This window comes from Populus alba, chromosome 16 (genome assembly GCF_005239225.2).
Source record: "Populus alba chromosome 16, ASM523922v2, whole genome shotgun sequence".
NCBI classification, from domain to species: Eukaryota; Viridiplantae; Streptophyta; class Magnoliopsida; order Malpighiales; family Salicaceae; genus Populus; species Populus alba.
This window is the reverse complement of record NC_133299.1, coordinates 1348576-1367486: the sequence shown is the minus strand read 5'-3', so window position 1 is coordinate 1367486 and position 18911 is coordinate 1348576. Positions and strand designations below refer to the sequence as shown.

General features: G+C 38.6%; 2 protein-coding genes across 5 annotated transcripts; one reads left to right on the top strand and one right to left on the bottom strand.

Moving 5' to 3' along the window:
• Positions 1-371: 371 nt before the first annotated feature.
• On the top strand, positions 372-9687 carry LOC118037299 (uncharacterized). The gene is given in 4 exon segments (XM_035043230.1): positions 372-2322; positions 2647-6013; positions 6253-7082; positions 7085-9687. Coding segments are annotated over 4 exon segments (8751 nt in total).
• A 2838-nt stretch (positions 9688-12525) lies between these two features.
• On the bottom strand, positions 12526-18377 carry LOC118037253 (anthocyanidin 3-O-glucosyltransferase 2-like). 4 transcript variants are annotated; one of them, XM_073405310.1, is made up of 4 exons: positions 18060-18377; positions 17658-17832; positions 15723-17151; positions 12526-13382 (listed from the first exon to the last, which is right to left on the bottom strand). In XM_073405310.1, the coding sequence occupies exons 1-3, from the start codon at positions 18078-18080 to the stop codon at positions 15740-15742; spliced, it is 1608 nt and encodes a 535-aa protein (XP_073261411.1). In that variant the 5' UTR covers positions 18081-18377; the 3' UTR covers positions 12526-13382; positions 15723-15739. The 4 variants fall into 4 exon arrangements, with proteins under 4 accessions (XP_073261411.1, XP_034899054.1, XP_073261412.1 ...); XM_035043163.2 differs by lacking the exon at positions 12526-13382 and having other exon boundaries at positions 15656-17151; XM_073405311.1 differs by lacking the exon at positions 12526-13382 and having other exon boundaries at positions 15656-17151; positions 17658-17820.
• Positions 18378-18911: the final 534 nt, after the last annotated feature.

The window sequence follows — 18911 nt, the reverse complement described above, 5'->3', positions numbered from 1 at the left end:
CGCATTTCATAATAAATATATGTTATACAAACTTTATGTTAAGTGGGAGAGTAGCGGTACCCCAATGGCTTTGGCCTGGGTAAGACTCGTGAAACCATCCAACTTTCGCCTGATTGTTTACTCGATAGTGGTTGGTATGCCTAAACTGATATTATTCAGGGCCTCTATCTTCACGCTACTTGTAAGCCTCACATCAACCTTTCGAGGAAGATCACTGAGCATGCGAAAGACCTTTCAAAGACTAGATAGCAACCTACCTTAAGCATGTAATGACTAGAACTTACCCTTTAGGTTGTTCCCTATGTAAGTTTCACTAAAGTAAAGCTTAACATGTATTATTTCATAACAAGATTTTTATTTCGGGTGACATAATGGTTGTTAATCGAGAAGTCAGCACTATTGAGTATGGACTTGAATCTGAATCATTGCATATGACTGAGGGAGACTGCCCTAGACTAGATGACAGTGGGATACCGCTGCTAAAAGAGGTGAGATGTGTAATAAATGATGCCATTCGTTTGATTCCACTCACCAAATACTTGGATGATGAGGCAGAATTTACTAAGATATATGGGAGAGTTTTGCATCTTTTAAATGTGCCGGTACTGCCATTGGCCATAAGAGCTCTGATTCATTTCTGGGATCCTGATTATCGATGTTTTACATTTGGGGATGTCGATATGGTTCCTACCATTGAAGAATATGGTGTTTTGACAGAATTTCCTGAGGATATACATAAGGTTTACTTTCATCAAAAGACTGAGGATACTGTAGAGGAGCTTGCTAAGCTATTAGGAATCCAACAAATGGGTTTGTATAGAGAAAAAAATAATTCTGGGGGTTTGAGATGGAAACGGCTAGAAGAGTTGTTGATTGCTAAAAAGTCTAATCCATGTGCTAAAGTAGAAGTATACAGAATATTGGCTTTGGGAATATTTGGGTTGATTTTGTGCCCTTCATTTGCTGGAATTATTAGTTTAGAGGCAGCCAATTTGTTTGTTGAGTATGAGAAGACTAAAATTAATCCTTCTGCTGCTATTTTGGTTGAAACTTTTTTGTCCCTCAATCATTGCAAAAAGACTGGAAAAGGTTCTATGAGATGTTGTGTGCCATTATTGTTCATTTGGATGGTAAGTCATATAGAATCCGAGACACCAATATTCCGGAATTTTTGGTGGTTTGATCAAAGGCCACTAGAGTTATTGGTATCAAGTGAATGGAAAATTTTTTCTGAAGATGACTGGGGGGTAAAATTACAAGGAATTCCACGAAGCAAGGTTAATTGGAGAGCTCCTTGGATGAGAAATGTAACGTACTTAATGAGTTGCGGGAAGAAGCCTTGGGTACCTTTGATTGGAGTGACTGGATATATTAGCTATGCGCCTGCTTTAGTTACAAGACAGTTTGGGGGCATACAAAGCATCCCAAGAACGGTTGGTTTATCTCAATTTACTGGAGTGTACAAAGGAGCTACCATGGAGATGTTGGAGAGCATTAAACAGGATTGGAAGTCTTTGGTACTTGTGAAAAAGGAGACTGGATTAAGGAATCCTACAGTTAGTGAAAAGTATTCTGAATGGCGTAATGGAGGAGTCTCTTATATGGCAGAAGTTTCTGAGTCTGTGGGCATTCGAAGAAAAAGAGTAAACTGTGAAGAAGAATTAAGAAAACAAGTAAAAGCGTTACAAGTTGAGCTTAAAGCAAATGAGGAACATAGAGTGTCTTTAGAGCGGCAGCTAGCCAAAGAAAAGGGTTTAAGGAAAATAGCTGAAGAAGAAAGGGACTCTGGTGGTCAAGACTTGATAAAGGCAAAGACTGACTTGGAAACACAAAAGACAATTAATCAGGACATGACATATTACATGGAAAAAGCTAAGCATTGGGAAGAGTCAGCCATCAAGACACAAGCTATATTGAAAATGCGTCGGGCAGACATTGTTAAGTTGAAAGACCAATTGGGAAGAGCAGAGGCTTTAACTAAAATGCACGAAGAGCATAAAGCAGAGTTGAACAGTCATAAGGCTGAAGCAGAAGCGTTGAGATCTAAGTTGGACAAAGAAAAATTAAAGACCGTACAACTTATGGGAAACCAAAAAATGATAAAGCAACATAATCAAACATTGGATGACGCCAATAACTTTTTGTCTAGAAACAACTTAATTCATACTGAGAGGATAAGGGAACTACAAGATCAGATTAATCGAGCAGCTGCAGAAGCCCATTTATTACGAGTGGAAGCTCGTCAAGTGGGAGGAGATATAATGAAATATCGAAGAAGCATGGATAACACCGATCTTTTTTTGAAAGCAATAGCTACTAGAGGCAGTGTTTTTTCTCCTGTAATAGATTAGATTAATTTTTCACTGTAAGTTTCTGAATAAGTAATAAGAGGGCTGAGACCCACATTTTTCAATGCAAAGATATGTGTATATAGCTGAAAGCCCAAATGTCAAAAAGCTAAGCAGATTTCTTCTCGGCATCGCAACAATGATATCAAGTTCAAGCTCAACCCATATATCCAAAGAATGACGGCCATATGTCACCAACAAAAGGCGAATCTATATCCAATATGTGGCATTCACATTCATGCATCACATACATTTGCTTATAGATTGTCATATTCTGCATATAACAGGTGAAATATAGGTCCCCAACTTAAACGTATTCATAATACTCGTTCACGAAAGAAAATGGAAAATGAGGAGAGAAATCAGCTAGAAATTCAACACCAAAGAGAGCTGGTTCAACACCAAAGAGAGCTGGAAAGCCTGAAAGAGGATGTAGCAAGTCTTACCAGCTTGCTTGAACAGGTTTTGAGGCCTAGAGTTGGAGAAAGGACATCCTCTCAACAAACATTTACACCTCCGCCTCCTGTTGTTCCACCATTTGAGCCTCAACATACTACTCCTTTCGCACATACTCAATCAACACATCCAATGAGAGTCCCCCATACTGTGTTGATAGAAGAAGAACCTCAAAGGAACAATATCATAGAGGAAAATGGTCAGGAAAAACTAGCTGCTTTAGAAGAAAGAATGAAGGCAATAGAGGGGAAGGGTTTGTATGATCTGGTAAAGGCTGCTGAAATGTGTTTAGTGCCTAATGTGGTTATTCCCAGAAAATTCAGAGTTCCGGAATTTGTTAAATATACTGGAACTCAATGCCCAATCACCCATCTTAAAGCATACTGTAATAAGATGGCTGAAGTAGTCCATGATGAGAAGTTATTGATCCATTTCTTTCAAGATAGTTTAAGTGATGTTGCTCTTGCTTGGTATATGCGTTTGGATAATACCAAGATTAAAGGATGGAAGGATTTAGCTGAAGCTTTTATTAGACAGTATAAGTTCAACATGGACATTGCCCCAGATAGATCAAGTCTGCAAGCCATCGAAAAAGGCAATAAGGAGTCTGTAAGAGAATATGCCCAAAGGTGGCGTGAATCAGTCGTGCAAGTAAATCCTCCATTGTCGGAAAGGGAGATGACTGGTTTATTTTCCAACACTTTCAAAACCCCATACTTTGAATACTTGGTAGGTAGTGCTGCACAAAATTTCTCTGATTTGGTTGTTATAGCTGAAAGGATCGAACAAGCTGTTCGAACAGGTAGGATCGTGGATCCTACTGAAAAAAGAGGTTTTATTGGAAAAAGAAAAGAAGCGGAAGTTCACAATGTTGAAAGGGAAAGTAGAGGGAAGAACACTTACCAAGATAATTATAGCTCCAAAAGTATTACACCTACCCCCTCTATATCCAATATAAAATTCTCCTCACCTACAAACACCCAAAATAACCCAATAAACAACCAAACCGATAATGCCTACCTCCCGAGAAGAAATTTTCCAATAAATCAAGTGCAACTTCCACCATTACCCATGTCTCTTACTGAACTGCACCAAAGATTGCTTAGTATTGGTCAGGTAGCACCTGTTCCCTTAGAACCTTTACAACCACCATTTCCCTTTTGGTATAAACCCGATCAAAAATGTGAATACCATGCTGGTGCTGTTGGTCATCATATTGATGGATGTGTTGCATTCAAAAGAAAAATCCTTCAGCTCATCAAAGCTGGGTGGATTTCTTTTGATGAGTCTCCAAATGTGAATTTTAACCCTCTACCAAATCACGCTTCTGGAGGTGGGGGAGTTAATAGCTTGGAGATAGGAAAGGGAGGTACAACACCTTTAAGGGTGACTATGGATAGATTGTATGGGATGTTAAGGCAAACAGATTATCTAAAGACACCAATCAAAATACAATCTGTAGGGAATGCGAATGAATATTGTGAATATCATCAGCAGTTTGGGCATGATATTGACTCGTGCGAGGAGTTTCATTTGGAGGTAGAAAATATGATGGCGTTGGGAATGTTAAGATTGATGAAACCCAAAGAAGATGAGTTAGTAGGAACAATGACTGGTTGTAACAAAAAAGTAGAAGTTTGTAGATACATACCAACTGAAAGGGGTCCGCCAAAAATGATCCTAACAAAGCCTACGAACATTGTTAGCGGAAGCTATAATGCCCAACCCTATAATTATGGTTATTCCTTTCACAGCACAAAGCCTGCCCCTGTTTTCCATGCGGAAGTAGGAGGACTCACTCGGAGTGGGAGATGTTTTACTCCTGAAGAGTTGGAAAACCATAGAAAAGCCAAAGGAAAGGATACGGCAGAATTGACAAGGACAGATGAGGTTAATAAACCAGTAAGTGATGAAGAGGCTAATGAATTTCTGAAATTGATGAAGCACAACGAATATAGTATGGTTGATCAGCTAAAGAAAACACCCGCTAGGATTTCTTTGTTGTCATTAATATTAAGTTCAGAATTGCATAGGAACTCCCTTCAGAAGGTTCTTAATGAAGCATATGTTCCTCAGGATATCACACAAGATTCCATAGGACATTTGGTGGGTCGGATTCAAGCCACCAATTACCTTTATTTTACCGATGATAAGCTGGATCATGAAGGAACCGGTCATAATAAACCATTGCATATCACGGTAAAATGCAAGGATTGTGTGATTGCTAAGGTGCTTATAGATAATGGTTCTGCTCTTAATGTATTGCCAAAACATGTACTCGATAAAATGCCAGTTGATGCTTCTCATATGAAGCCAAGTACCATGACTGCCAGGGCATATGATGGGTCATCTAGACCAATCATTGGGAGTATTGATGTTGAACTAATCATTGGCCCACAACCATTTCAAGTCACATTACAAGTAATAGACATTCATCCTTCATATAGCATTTTACTGGGGAGACCTTGGATCCATGCAGCCCGAGCTGTCGCATCTTCTTTACATCAACGGGTCAAGTTTATCATCAATGGGAATTTGGTGACTGTGAGAGCTGAGGAAACTTTATCAATGATAAAAAATGTCTCGATCCCTTACATAGAAACTGAAGAAAGTAAGGATGAAAATCTGCATGCATTTGAAGTTGTAAATGCTGAATGGGTACTAGAAAATACGGTGCGGCGAAAGCCAGAAATTTCCGAAGCAGCAAAAATGGCTGCTAAATACTTCTTAAAGCGTGGATTGCCATTTCAATATGACCATACTACCGGAATGCCTGAGAGGATTAATGTGATAAAAATGAAGTGCGCAGATCAAAGGTTTGGCTTAGGGTTTAAGCCTGGAAAAGCAGATTTCAAAAGAGCAGCTGAAATTAGAAGAGAAAAGAGAATAGCCCGAATTGAGAGAAGAGAACCAGATGAAGACCGAATAGAGATCCCACCAATCCATGTAACATTCCCAAGATCTGCATATGTGATAAAAACAGAGGATTATGAGGGGGAACTAAGAAAAGAATTCAATGATGCTACTATTAATTATCTTGAATACGTCGGTGAACAAGATTTAAAGGAAGAGGATAATGCTCATGAACAGTTTCCCCAGCTGACTATTGGTGTCTTGGAAGATGACTCATCAGAATTCGTGAGGAAATTGGCCGAGGGAGAAGATTTAGCAAATTGGGAAATTCAAAAAGTCCCGATTGTTTTCAAAAAGTAATGTTTTGATTGCTTATTCGTTGTTTTTCATTTTTTGTATTGTTTGAATAATTGTGCCTTGCCAAATCATCATGGCTCAAGAGATCGGCAATAAGGTTTTGTGGTTGAGCCTTTCTATCCTTTAAGTTTCAATGAGATCATGCATATTTTCTTTCAATCGTGTTTTTTTTCCCTCTGTTCATTTATTTACTTTCCCAGAACTATACACTCATAACCAAAACACTTTCCGCTTTCAGGGAATCTGAAAACGGATCGTTGTACACCCCACAAACTGATTGCACTGTGGATAATTGGCCTAACTTTGATGAAACTATAATTGCCATGGATGAGGAAGAATTTGGTGAGGAGGATATTCATGAATTCGCAAAGTTAACGGAACAATCTGATCGCACATGGAAACCTGCAAAAGAAGAACTAGAACTGATAAATGTGGGCACATTACATAATAAAAGAGAGTTGAAAATAGGGAAGCTAATCTCTGCTGACGTTAGAAGTGAATTGATTGCTCTTTTACAAGAATACATTGATGTTTTTGCCTGGTCATACGCTGATATGCCTGGTCTGGATACTGATATTGTGGTACATAAACTACCTTTGATAGAAGGTTGTAAGCCGGTTAAGCAAAAGTTGAGGAGGACAAGGCCGGATATACTAATCAAAGTGAAAGAAGAGATAACAAAATAGTGGGATGCTGGATTCTTGGAAGTAGTTGATTATTCTCAATGGGTGTCCAATATCGTAGTAGTACCCAAGAAAGACAACAAAATCAGGGTATGTGTGGATTTCCGAGATTTGAATAAGGCAAGCCCGAAGGATAATTTTCCTTTACCCCACATAAATGTATTAGCAGATAATGTTGCTAAGAGTTCTACTTATTCTTTTATGGATGGTTTCTCTGGGTATAATCAGATTAAAATGGCCGAGCAAGACAAGAAAAAAACAACATTTGTTACCCCGTGGGGAACATATTGCTATAAAGTTATGCCATTTGGACTGAAAAATGCTGGGGCAACTTATCAAAGAGCAATGGTGACACTATTTCATGATATGATGCATAAAGAAATTGAGTCTATGTGGATGATATGATTGCTAAGTCTAAGGATGAGGAAAACCATATCCCAGCTCTGAAGAAGTTATTTGAAAGGCTGAGAAAATATCAATTAAAGCTAAACCCTGCAAAATGCACATTTGGGGTGAAGTCTGGGAAGTTATTGGGATTTATGGTGAGCAATAATGGCATAGAAGTAGATCCTGATAAAGTGAAGGCCATACAAGCTATGTCAGCTCCTAAAACTGAGAAAGAGGTTCGAGGATTTTTAGGACGTTTAAATTACATTGCTCGATTTATTTCACAGCTTACAGTCACTTGTGAACCAATCTTTCGATTACTTCGAAAGAGAAACCCCGGAGTATGGGATGAGGACTGTCAAGAAGCCTTTGATAAGATTAAACAATATTTGCAGAAACCACCTCTATTGGTGCCACCGATGCCGGGAAAGCCTCTCATTTTGTATTTAACAGTGACTGAATCAGCAATGGGCTGTGTGCTTGGCCAACATGATGAGTCTGGGAGAAAGGAGCAAGCCATCTACTACCTGAGTAAGAAATTCACTGAGTGTGAATCTCGTTATAGCATGATTGAGAAGTTGTGTTGTGGTTTGGTTTGGAGTGCGAAAAGGCTCCGACAGTATATGCTATACTATACCACTTGGTTAATTTCAAAGGTAGATCCTATCAAATATATCTTTGAAAAACCATACATGTCAAATAGGCTCGCCAGATGGCAAGTGTTGTTGGCTGAATATGATATCATTTATAAGACAAGAAAATCTGTGAAAGGAAGTGCAATCGCAGATCATTTAGCTGATAATGCTATTGAAGACTATGAGCCATTAAATTTTGACTTCCCTGATGAAGATGTGCTGGTAATAGAAGGTGATTGGTGGACCATGTACTTTGATGGTGCGGTGAATATATCTGGTAATGGAGCTGGTGCTGTAATAATTTCTCCAGAAGGAAAACAATATCCTATATCCATTAAGTTGCAGTTCAATTGCACAAACAACACAGCTGAATATGAGGCTTGTATTCATGGATTGGAAGCTGCATTAGAGTTAAAGATAAGGAAATTAGAGGTATATGGAGACTCTATGTTGATAATCTGCCAGATAAAGGGGGAATGGCAGACAAAAGATGAGAAATTGAAACCATATCAAGAATATCTCTCCAAATTGGCTAAAGACTTTGAAGAGATAGAGTTCAATCATTTAGGAAGGGATAAGAATCAGTTTGCAGATGCTTTAGCAACCTTAGCCTCCATGGCCACAATTGATTGCGGTATCAGAGTACATCCTATAGGTATTGATATCAGAAGTTCTCCTGCTCATTGTTGTTTAGTAGAAGAAGAAGTGGATGGAAGTCCTTGGTATGCAGATATAAAAAGATTCATCCAATATCGGGAATATCCTTTTGAAGCTTCAAAAACAGATAAGAAGACTCTGAGAAGAATGGCAATGGAATACTTTATAGATGGAGAAATCTTATACAAAAGGTCATTTGATGGGACTCTACTAAGATGTCTAGACAGATCAGAAGCCAATAAAGCCTTGTATGAAGTGCATGGAGGAATTTGCACCACCCATGCAAATGGACACATGATGGCGAGACAAATGCAAAGAGCTGGGTATTTTTGGTTGACCATGGAGAAGGATTGTATAGAATTTGTCCGAAAATGTCATAAATGTCAGGTGTATAGCGACAAAATCAATGCACCCCCAGTGCCCTTATTCAATATGGTGTCACCTTGGCCATTCGCGATGTGGGGAATATATGTGATTGGGCCTATTAATCCAAAAGCTAGTAATGGGCATCGATTTATCTTGGTTGCAATTGATTACTTTACAAAGTGGGTAGAGGCCTGCTCATATGCTAATGTGACTCAGAAGGTGGTCAAGCGATTCATTGAGAGAGACCTGATTTGTAGGTATGGTCTGCCAGAAAGGATAGTAACCGATAACGCCAAGAACTTCAATGGGAAGATGATTGTGGAATTATGCACGAAATGGAAAATCAAGCATTCCAATTCATCACCTTACAGACCAAAGATGAATGATGTTGTTGAAGCTGCTAACAAGAACATAAAGAAGATTGTCCAGAAAATGGTGGTTACTTACAAAGATTGGCAGGAATGGCTGCCTTATGCTCTACATGCATATCAAACAGCAATAAGGACGTCAACTGGGGCTACACCTTATTCACTAGTTTACAGAATGAAGGCAGTGATGCCCTTGGAAGTAGAGATTCCTTCTCTAAGGGTCCTAATGGAGTCTGAGCTAGAAGAGGCTAAATGGGCTGAGATATGATATGAACAGTTAAATATGATCAGTGAGAAGAGATTAGCGGCGATTTGTCACCACCAACTGTATCAAAACAGGATAGCAAGAGCATATGACAGAAAAGTTCGATCAAGAGAGTTTAAAGAAGGAGATCTTGTATTGAGAAAAATCTTATTACTACCTAGTGAGAACCACAGCAAATGGGCACCCAATTATGAAGGTCCTTATGTAGTAAAGAAGGCATTTTCCGGAGGAGCATTGATATTAACAGGAATGGATGGAGAAGATTTGAGTAGGCCAGTGAATTCTGATTCTGTAAAGAAATATTATCCATGATTGTTGAGTCATTGATGACTGTATAAGTTCTCATCAAATCAATAAAAGTTTGGCCAAGAAATTCACTTTGCATATCTTTTCTCTCTCTCATAAATGTTATTGATTTCAAAGAATCAATAAATACACCCTTGAAGCCTCGCATAATCTCATAGATTCCATTCATTACTTTTACTAAAATCAGTTTCACTGATGGAATTTTGAAAAAAATTGATCTGGTATTTTGATTTCGAAAATGGTTTGATGTTTATTCAAAAAAAAAATGATATTTTTAACATTCTACTTGCAGAATGACAAGTGAATCAAACAACTCCTTCATAGAGGTGACCAAACTAAAAAAGGAAAAGAAAAAATACCCTTACCCCATGACTCTTGAATACTGTGTTTTTAAATGTATGAATAATGGTATGTAGTGAACTGGTTGCTCATAACTCATGAAAGACATCTTTGCAAAGAATAAACCATCACATTATACGAGGTCAAAGTTTATTGATCATAGCCACTTGCGCTTGAAATGAGGAAAGGCCATCTTTGTTATTCCTTTCACATTCTAAAAATAAGTACATCCCTTGCAAACCCTTTTTGAGCCTGAATAATTTCATAAGAAAAATCTCGACTAAGATCACACCCTACACTGGGGGCAAGTGAAATTTCAATGATCAAGAAAGAGGATAAAGCCGTGAGAGAGGCAAAAAGCAAAAGAGCCCAAGAAACTCCAATACTAGGGGGCATGCCCAAATCACAAGAAAAAGTGATAACCAAGATAAAATGAGTATGCTCTAGCAAAGCAAGGGGCAAGTGAAATTTCGACGATCAAGAAGGAGGATAAAGCCGTGAGAAAGCCAAAAGGCAAAAGAGCCCAAGAAACTCCAATACTAGGGGGCATGCCCAGATCACAAGAAAAAGTGATAACCAAGATAAAATGAGTATGCTCTAGCAAAGCAATGAAAAAGAAAAAAGGGGGGGCAAATCAAAGAAGAGCAGCAAAGGAAAATATGAGTGACGTCAAAAGTCAAACTATTGATCATGATCTTCAGTCTTTGAAACCCTGAAACACTCTTTGAGCCTTATAAATCCTTTTCTTTCATAGCCAAAAACCAAAGCCTACGTTACGTACCTAGAGAAGTCCTTTCTAATCAAGCAAGCAAGCAATCTAGAACAATAAACAATGCTCTCAAAATGCAAAGAATACTTTTTCATAAGATTCATGACATCAAGAATAAACTACTCATTATTATTCATGCTGATAAAAATAAATGTTCAAAAAGAGACAAGTTTTTCTCTTACCAAACCTCGAGCTTTTTCTCGAGTCCTTCACTTCGAAACAAAAGGGTCATCTCATGATATATTTTCACCGAAGACCTCGATACCAAACACAAGAGCAAATAATCTCTTTTCCCATAAAGAAAGTAACCAAGGAGTTGCAAGATTTCAAAAGCAAATCGTTATTTGACTCACATCGAAATAATTTTTGTTTTCAAAATGCAAGATCAAGATTTCAAGATTCATTCTAGACCCATATTCCTCCACCAAACTGAAAAGAAGAGAAATGAGAGAATGACCTTTTAAAACATTTATTTATCTGAGTCGCTGACAGAAGCACACTTAGGGGCAATAACCAATACAAGGGGGCAACATTGTGTTTAAAAGGAAAGATTCTAGAAAAGGAGATGGTAATTTCCTTCAACCAGACAAGGGGCATTTTGGTTTACAAAAGACAGCTCGATCCTTTCAGCAAGTGATACCAAATTTTTTTTTTAGCAGTGAGACGAGGGGTAATGAATAATCCTCTCAAATTATCTGACGAATCAGAAAATCTCTAGCAAGCAAGTGGGTCACGATGGGCACCATAAATGCTGAGTTGTGCAAACAAATTTGGAAATAGACTTACATGGGCCAACTCGAGTGGGCTCGAAAGCTAAACTACAAAGATGACTCAAATCAGTTAGCAAGATCTCACCAATCAATCAACAAGAAGACTATGAAGAAATGGGGGCCTATATTTCAAATCAGGTAAAGATGCATGCATATCATTTAACTTTGAGACATTGGACAATGAGTTTTGCAAATTTCATATGAGAAAATTCCAACGAAATCCATCAAGTGGAAGGCCAACTTGAAATGGCCAAAGATCAAAATTGCTGTTGAAATTTTTTATTTTTTGAGAATTTTTCAACCTGGGCAGGCCGCCCATGAGAATTAGGCCACCAGAAAAATCTCTGTATTTTTTCACCACTTTTCAGCCTCAACCATCATAGGTAGTGCATTTCCTATCCTACCTCAATTCGAGCGTGCCTTCGAGCCCTCGTCTGAGTTCTTTTCGAGCACGTCTTCGAGCCCTCGACCATCAAAGGTAGTGCATTTTCTATCCTACCTCCATTCGAGCGCGCCTTCGAGCCCTCGTCTTACATTCGAGCGCGCCTTCGAGCCCTCGTCTTATTTCTTTTTTAGCGCGCCTTCGAGCCCTCGACCATCATAGGTAGTGCATTTCCTATCCTACCTCCATTCGAGCGCGCCTTCGAGCCCTCGTCTGAGTTCTTTTCAAGCATGCCTTCAAGTCCTCGACCATCAAAGGTAGTGCATTTTTTTATCCTACCTCCATTCAAGCGCGCCTTCGAGCCCTCGTCTTACATTTAAGCGCGCCTTTGAGCCCTTGTCTTATTTATTTTCGAGCACGCCTTTGAGCCCTCGACCATCAAAGGTAGTGCATTTTCTATCCTACCTCCATTTGAGCGCGCCTTCGAGTCCTTGTCTTATCTCCATTCGAGCGCGCCTTCGAGCCCTCGTCTTATATATATATAAACATGTATTTTTCCATCGGGCAGGTAACCCATTACAATGTGACCATCTGGGCTGGTAACCCATTACAATTTACCAACTGGGCAGGTAACCCATTACAATGTGACCAACTGGGCAGGTAACCCATTACAATATACCAACTGGGCAGGTAACCCATTACAATGTGACCAACTAGGCAGGTAACCCATTACAATTTACCAACTGGGCAGGTAACCCATTACAATGTGACCACCTGGGCTGGTAACCCATTACAATTTACCAACTGGGCAGGTGACCCATTACAATGTGACCACCTGGGCTGGTAACCCATTACAATTTACCAACTGGGCAGGTAACCCATTACAATGTGACCATTTGGGTCGGTAACCCATTACAATATACCATCCTATACTGGGCAGGTAACCCATTACAATGTGACCATTTGGGTCGGTAACCCATTACAATATACCATCTTATACTGGGCAGGTAACCCATTACAATGTGACCATCTGAGCCGGTAACTCATTACAATATACCATCACAAAAAAAAAAAAAACAACAAAAACAAAAACAAAAACAAAAATAAAAGAAAAAAATCAATAAAAAGGGGGGAAGGGTTTTCACAATTATTCTTCTTTACAAAACTTACTATACCAAGGCAAAAGAAAATAAATTTTCTAATGCATTTGCACCGTAAGCATTGTAAAGAGGGGGCAACTGTTGTAACCAAATTTTGACCCAATTATTGTTAAATTTATTTTAAGGAGGGTAAATCTTGAAAATTAAAAGACCAGGGGTTCGAATGCAAGGATTTAGAAACTTCAAGGACTAGATTGGAAATAACCATTCTCAGCCCAAAACAGCACCGTTTCAATCAGGTGCTGTCCGTCATCTTCGTCTCCAAAACACCGAACATCCGCCTGCAAAGAAGGAAACAAAAGCGTGAAACACCAGTATCCTAACCCATTCAAAATACAAAAAGCAAGAATTATCTTCATGATAATTACAACCCGACGAGATAAAGATTGCACTTTGAATTCGGAGTCCTAGCAGGAACCGTCTCCCTCAGTCATGCTTATCAAAAGGAGAGACGTGAGGCTGAGGGGTAGGAAAATTGATCCCTATAAATACCCAACAATTGACAAAGCCAAGCCCCCGGGAATTTACCCAGAAAAACAGAGATAAGAACAGGAAACCGAACCCAAAAACAGAGCAATTAATCAAAAAAAAAAAACAGAGCAAACAAAACACAAAGAAAGAAACAGAGGAAGAATAGTATCACCAACCAGATTTCATCTCTTCTAGAAATCAGTTTTCATCCGAACTGTTTTCACCCCTACAGAAACCCAATTGATCACCGAACCGTAGATCGTTGATAGAGCAGTCGAGCCACACCATTGCTTCAACCTGCTTCAGCATCGCCAGAAACCGAAAGCAGTCGACTCAAAGCAGCCCGACCAGCATTGCAATCTTCTTCAATCTCCAGAAACAGGTTCGTTTCCTTTTTCATTTTTTCTCTGCTCTTCGTGTTCAAATAATTGTTTGAACAGTGCGAAGGTAATTTAATTACCTTCGCACTGTTGATGCACGCGTGATCTGTTTTCACGCGTGCATCATGTGCCGGACAGGCTGGGTTCAGCCCAGCCCTTGTGGGGCTGAGCTGAGCCCAGCCCAAAAATATATATACTTGTTGGGCTGGATTTAGCCCAGCCCAGCCCAAAAAAAAAAAAAGGTAAAAAAATATAAAATAATAAAAATATATAATAAAAATTGTGTAAAAAAAATATATACATAAATGAAATTTTTTATTATTCATTGACAAAAAAAACACATAAAATAAAATAGGATAAATTTATTTAGTATATTCACCGACGCCAGAGTCGGGAATAAAAAAAAAAATACTAGGATAAATTTATTTTATTTTATTTTGTTTCACATAAAAAATAATTTGATAAAGAAATAAATTGATTTCTACTTGTTTATTCACTGACGCCAGAGTCAGGAATATAATAAAATGATGATATGAATTCACTTATTTTGACACCTATGTAATATTTACCAACGCCAGAGTTGGAAATATCCGTATTTGAATATTCACTGGCGCCAGAGTCAGGAATATTGTACACAAGAAATCATAGTACAAACCAATAAAGATGTTAGCAATTAATAACAAAGACCAGCAATGCAGTCTACTTTAGGTAGGACGTTTAAGGGGTGATAATATCTTCCCTTTTACGTAACCAGTCTCGGATCATAGAATCTCTGTTGACCAGTTAGGGTTCCTAGTGACCATAATACTAGGTGGCGACTCTTTAAACAAATACCTTTTCCCCTAAAAGAACACGATGCCTGAAATTTGTTCTTTTTCCATAATTCGAGAATTAATTTTTAAGGCCGCCACGATATCGGGTGCGACAAAAAATATATTTCTTAAATATTTTAAAATATCTCATTTATAGTTTTACTACATATTCACCTTCACACTCTGCATACAGCTGTACTCGGACGGAGTTATGAGGTTTGAAACAAATTCTTTGAGGTGGGGCTTTTGGCTTTCAATCGAAGAAGTGATAAATTTGGAGGGATGATCATTTGATGCGTTTGTTTTATCGCTGGGCAGGTCAACGAATTGGATACGAGTGAATATGGTAGTGGCAGTGAGTGACTCAGTGTATTTGCTGATTTTGAAGTCCAAAGCTATCCTGATGATGATAACAGTGTTGAAAATTCTGTCATCGATCATGGTGAACAAGGAGTTTTGCTAACTCCACCAGTGGAACAACGTGGCCAATCCCTGGGGAAGGGACAAACACCAGCTCTGTTTTCTGCATTCACTAAAAACTTGGCTACAAGAGACTCGATTCTTTCTTTTATTGATGTTTGGTTTGAAGGAGTTCGTGATGTGTGGAAAAAACTTTGACCATTCAGTTCATCAAATTAGAGAATGATGGATTGACTTTCATGGCAGTGTGATTCGGTGGTGGCATTCAAGCATGGACAGAGGAAGGAGCTAAGCTCCTTAGCTGATGACCCCATGGTACTAACTTTTTAACTAGTTTAAAGACTACTCATACTTGATGAAACATGATGCTTTTTGGCAAATATGTTGGGTTCTGAAAGTCAGAATTCATCATCGAAACGTAAATGCCTAAAAAGAAAAGGAAATTAAGAACATTTGTTTCAATGGAGCAAGTTATGATTTGGAAATCAGATGAGCTGTTCAAATATATTAGAAATGTCTCAAAAATAAACAAACTTACAAACTGTTTTTGTTTCTTCATTTCAAATTGTTCATCATATCTTCAATTAAACGACCGAGGATTGAGTGCGAAGATCCACCATCCAGCAAAGCCTTCTTGCCCATTTCACTCATGGCTTTCACCTTCTTCCTTACTTCGCTATCCTGCTCCATAACAGACATTATTCCTTTCTCTATAATATCAGCACTCACAATCACTTCGTTTTCAGCTCTAAAATCCTTCCTATAATCCATTTTAATCTCTGTTGCTAATCCCAGTTCAATCATCATCTCGAAGGCATTTAGTTGTTGCTCTGAAAACAATGGCCATGCAGCAATTGGAACACCAAACCATAAGCTCTCTAGTATAGAATTCCAACCACAATGTGATACAAACCCACCGATAGCTGGATGAGCTAAAATGGCCACTTGAGGAGCCCATCCAATAACCTTCCCAATCCCAGCCGTACGATCTAAGAATCCCGTGGGCACAGCTTCCTCTGGATTTGCATAATCGGTTGGGAATCCCATCTTACCCTTCGGTGGAGGTTGGCGCACGGACCACAAGAACCTATACCCGCTTTGCTCCAATGCACTTGCAATCTCTTTTAATTGTTCCTCACTAAAGCTTCCCATGCTCCCAAAGCACAGGAAAACCACTGATGATGGAGGTTGATCATCAAGCCATTCCATGATGTCCTTATTTTTATTGGTCTCGGCTGAACCCACATCATGACCATCGCCTTTAAGATTTAAAATAGGACCAATAGGGTACAAAGGAGGGGTTTTACCATCGGAGAAGGCGTTGATTACCTGGGATTCAAGCTCCACATATGTATTTACCATAATACCTTCTGCTTCTTTAAACCTTCTTGCATTTCCGAAGTAAATAGGATGCCAGTCTTTATTAAACACTACAGAAGGCAAAACCTTTGCGGGAACCGGGTTAACGATGCCTGGTAACATGAACTCAGCATCAGAGTCCTTAAACTCGGTGGTGTCCACATTCTTCTCATCATTTAGAGCCTGCATATAAAGCATAAGACTGAGAGCAGCGGCACTTGAAGCAAAGAAAACATATGAAGGAACACCAAATTCGTTTGCCACGTCTATCATTGTTGTACAGAACATGCCAACAACAAATCCAGCAAGTTGAGGTGACTCGGAGCTTGAGCCAGACTGAACAAGCTTGAAGACGGCATTTTTAACGTGGGGTTTCTGGCTCTCGATGAATGAACTAAGGAAGTTGATGCCAGAACTCGTTTTCTCATCATTAGGGAGGTCAACGAATTGGATATGATCAGGTATTGAAGGAGAGACTGATTCAATGTACCTGTTTATCTTGGTGTCTAATGGTGGGCGTTTCATGACAAGAACAGTTATGGAGAGTCTGTCATCACGTTTAACCATGAGTTTTGCAATCTCAACTGCCGGTACAAGGTGACCAACACCTGGTGAAGGGACAAAAACAAGCTGTGATTTCTTCATGTAGTAGATATTTCGTTATGTGTTTTGCTTCAGTTTTTTGGTTTTTTTTTTTTTTTCCAGCAATGTTGAAGATAACTGATGAGCTAGTGTGCTGGCCAGGATGGTATTAGAAGATAATTAGTTTGTGGTCTTTATTTGAGTGGGGACTAAATGAATGTGTGGCTTGCAAAGCTCTTGCTGAAAATTCAAGATAGGTGCTTCTCTTGTGAATAGCCTTAACTTTTGTTCAGATGGCAACATCGTCTATTATCGCCTAGGGCCTTTTCTTTCTGTTCTCATACTAATTCTAGCCAGAAGGTCATCAAATTCTAGTATGTTGCATGATATGAAGAGAGCCATGAATAATACCAGACCAATCCAAGCTGCAACAAAATTCTTCCAGAAAGAATCTGAATATGTTACCGTAGACCATGTAGATAAGAGACTGACCTGAATAATTAGACAAAGATTGCCTTTTTAAAAGACTGACCTGAATATGTTACAATTACTGCAATCAGCATCATCACTGGTAATACTGCTAGATTCTTAATTACAAAGGCGCCGTGCAGTTCTTGAGCCAAGTCCAAACACTGCAATTGCGAAACAGCCGTTAAAGACGATAGAAAGGCCGCTCCATCAAGAACCATCTGTTTCTGTTTCCACAGCTTGAAGAAAAAGAAAAAGATCAATACCTTCAACCAAAAAATTATTCTATACACATCCACCAGCTATGCTAACAGTAACCGGATAATTAATTAACTGGTTACTGTAGGCGAGTAACCAGTCATGGTTGCTGTGGGCTAGAACATTAGCCCAGCCCTGAGTCCAGCTCTATTATGGTGGGCTAAAAACAAAAATAAAATAAAATCAAGAACAAGAAATAGCAACTTACCACCATACTGCCATAAGCCATAGCTCCAAAATGAAGAAAGCACAGCTAGTTCTAGTCCCTTCTCCTGGAATTGGCCACCTTGTATCCATCATCGAGTTTGCGAAACGCTTGCTTGATCGAGATGAAAGTTTCTTAATCACAGTTCTTGTCATCAGAGCTCCGTTTGCTCTTGACGTCGACACCTTCAATCAATCACTCACTACCATCGATACTCGAATATTCCTCAAGTAACCATAAAGTGGTCAAGAATAGGAGCGATCTTAGAGCATAAAAAGGAGTGCAGGACTTGGCTCGAGGGCTAGAAATCTAACCCCTTGTTTTATACCACTGAGATATTACATTATCAGCCTTCGTCGTAGTTTCAAGTTTCTTTAATAAATAAAATGGAAAAAGATTTCTAGTAGTTTTCTATTTTATTAGTATCTTTCTTTTGTGTTTCATTGCTTGGAAAGCTTTTGTTTTCTATGAATTTGATAAAACAAAAGTTTAGAAATTAGAAACTTTGAAACTCCAGGGTTGTCAAAGTGATCCCTTTTTTATTTTCTAAATTTAAAAAGTTTTGAGGTCATCACATAAATAATATAGTTGACATAGAAGGAAACAATATACTAAAAAATAGCAAGTTAAAAAGATAAACCTGAAGTTGAAAAGAATTGATATTGTTATGTAGAATTTTAATTCATAATTTTATTTTTTAATAATTTTCTTCACGTCTATAAAAAGTTTAAGCTTGGAAATATTTTTAGTTTTGAGTTGATTTAGGGTTTTAAAGTGGTTTTTTGCACTTTTAAAAGTTATGGATTGATTTAACAAAGTTTTTATAGTGTTTTTTAGATTTTTTTTGTTGAAAAT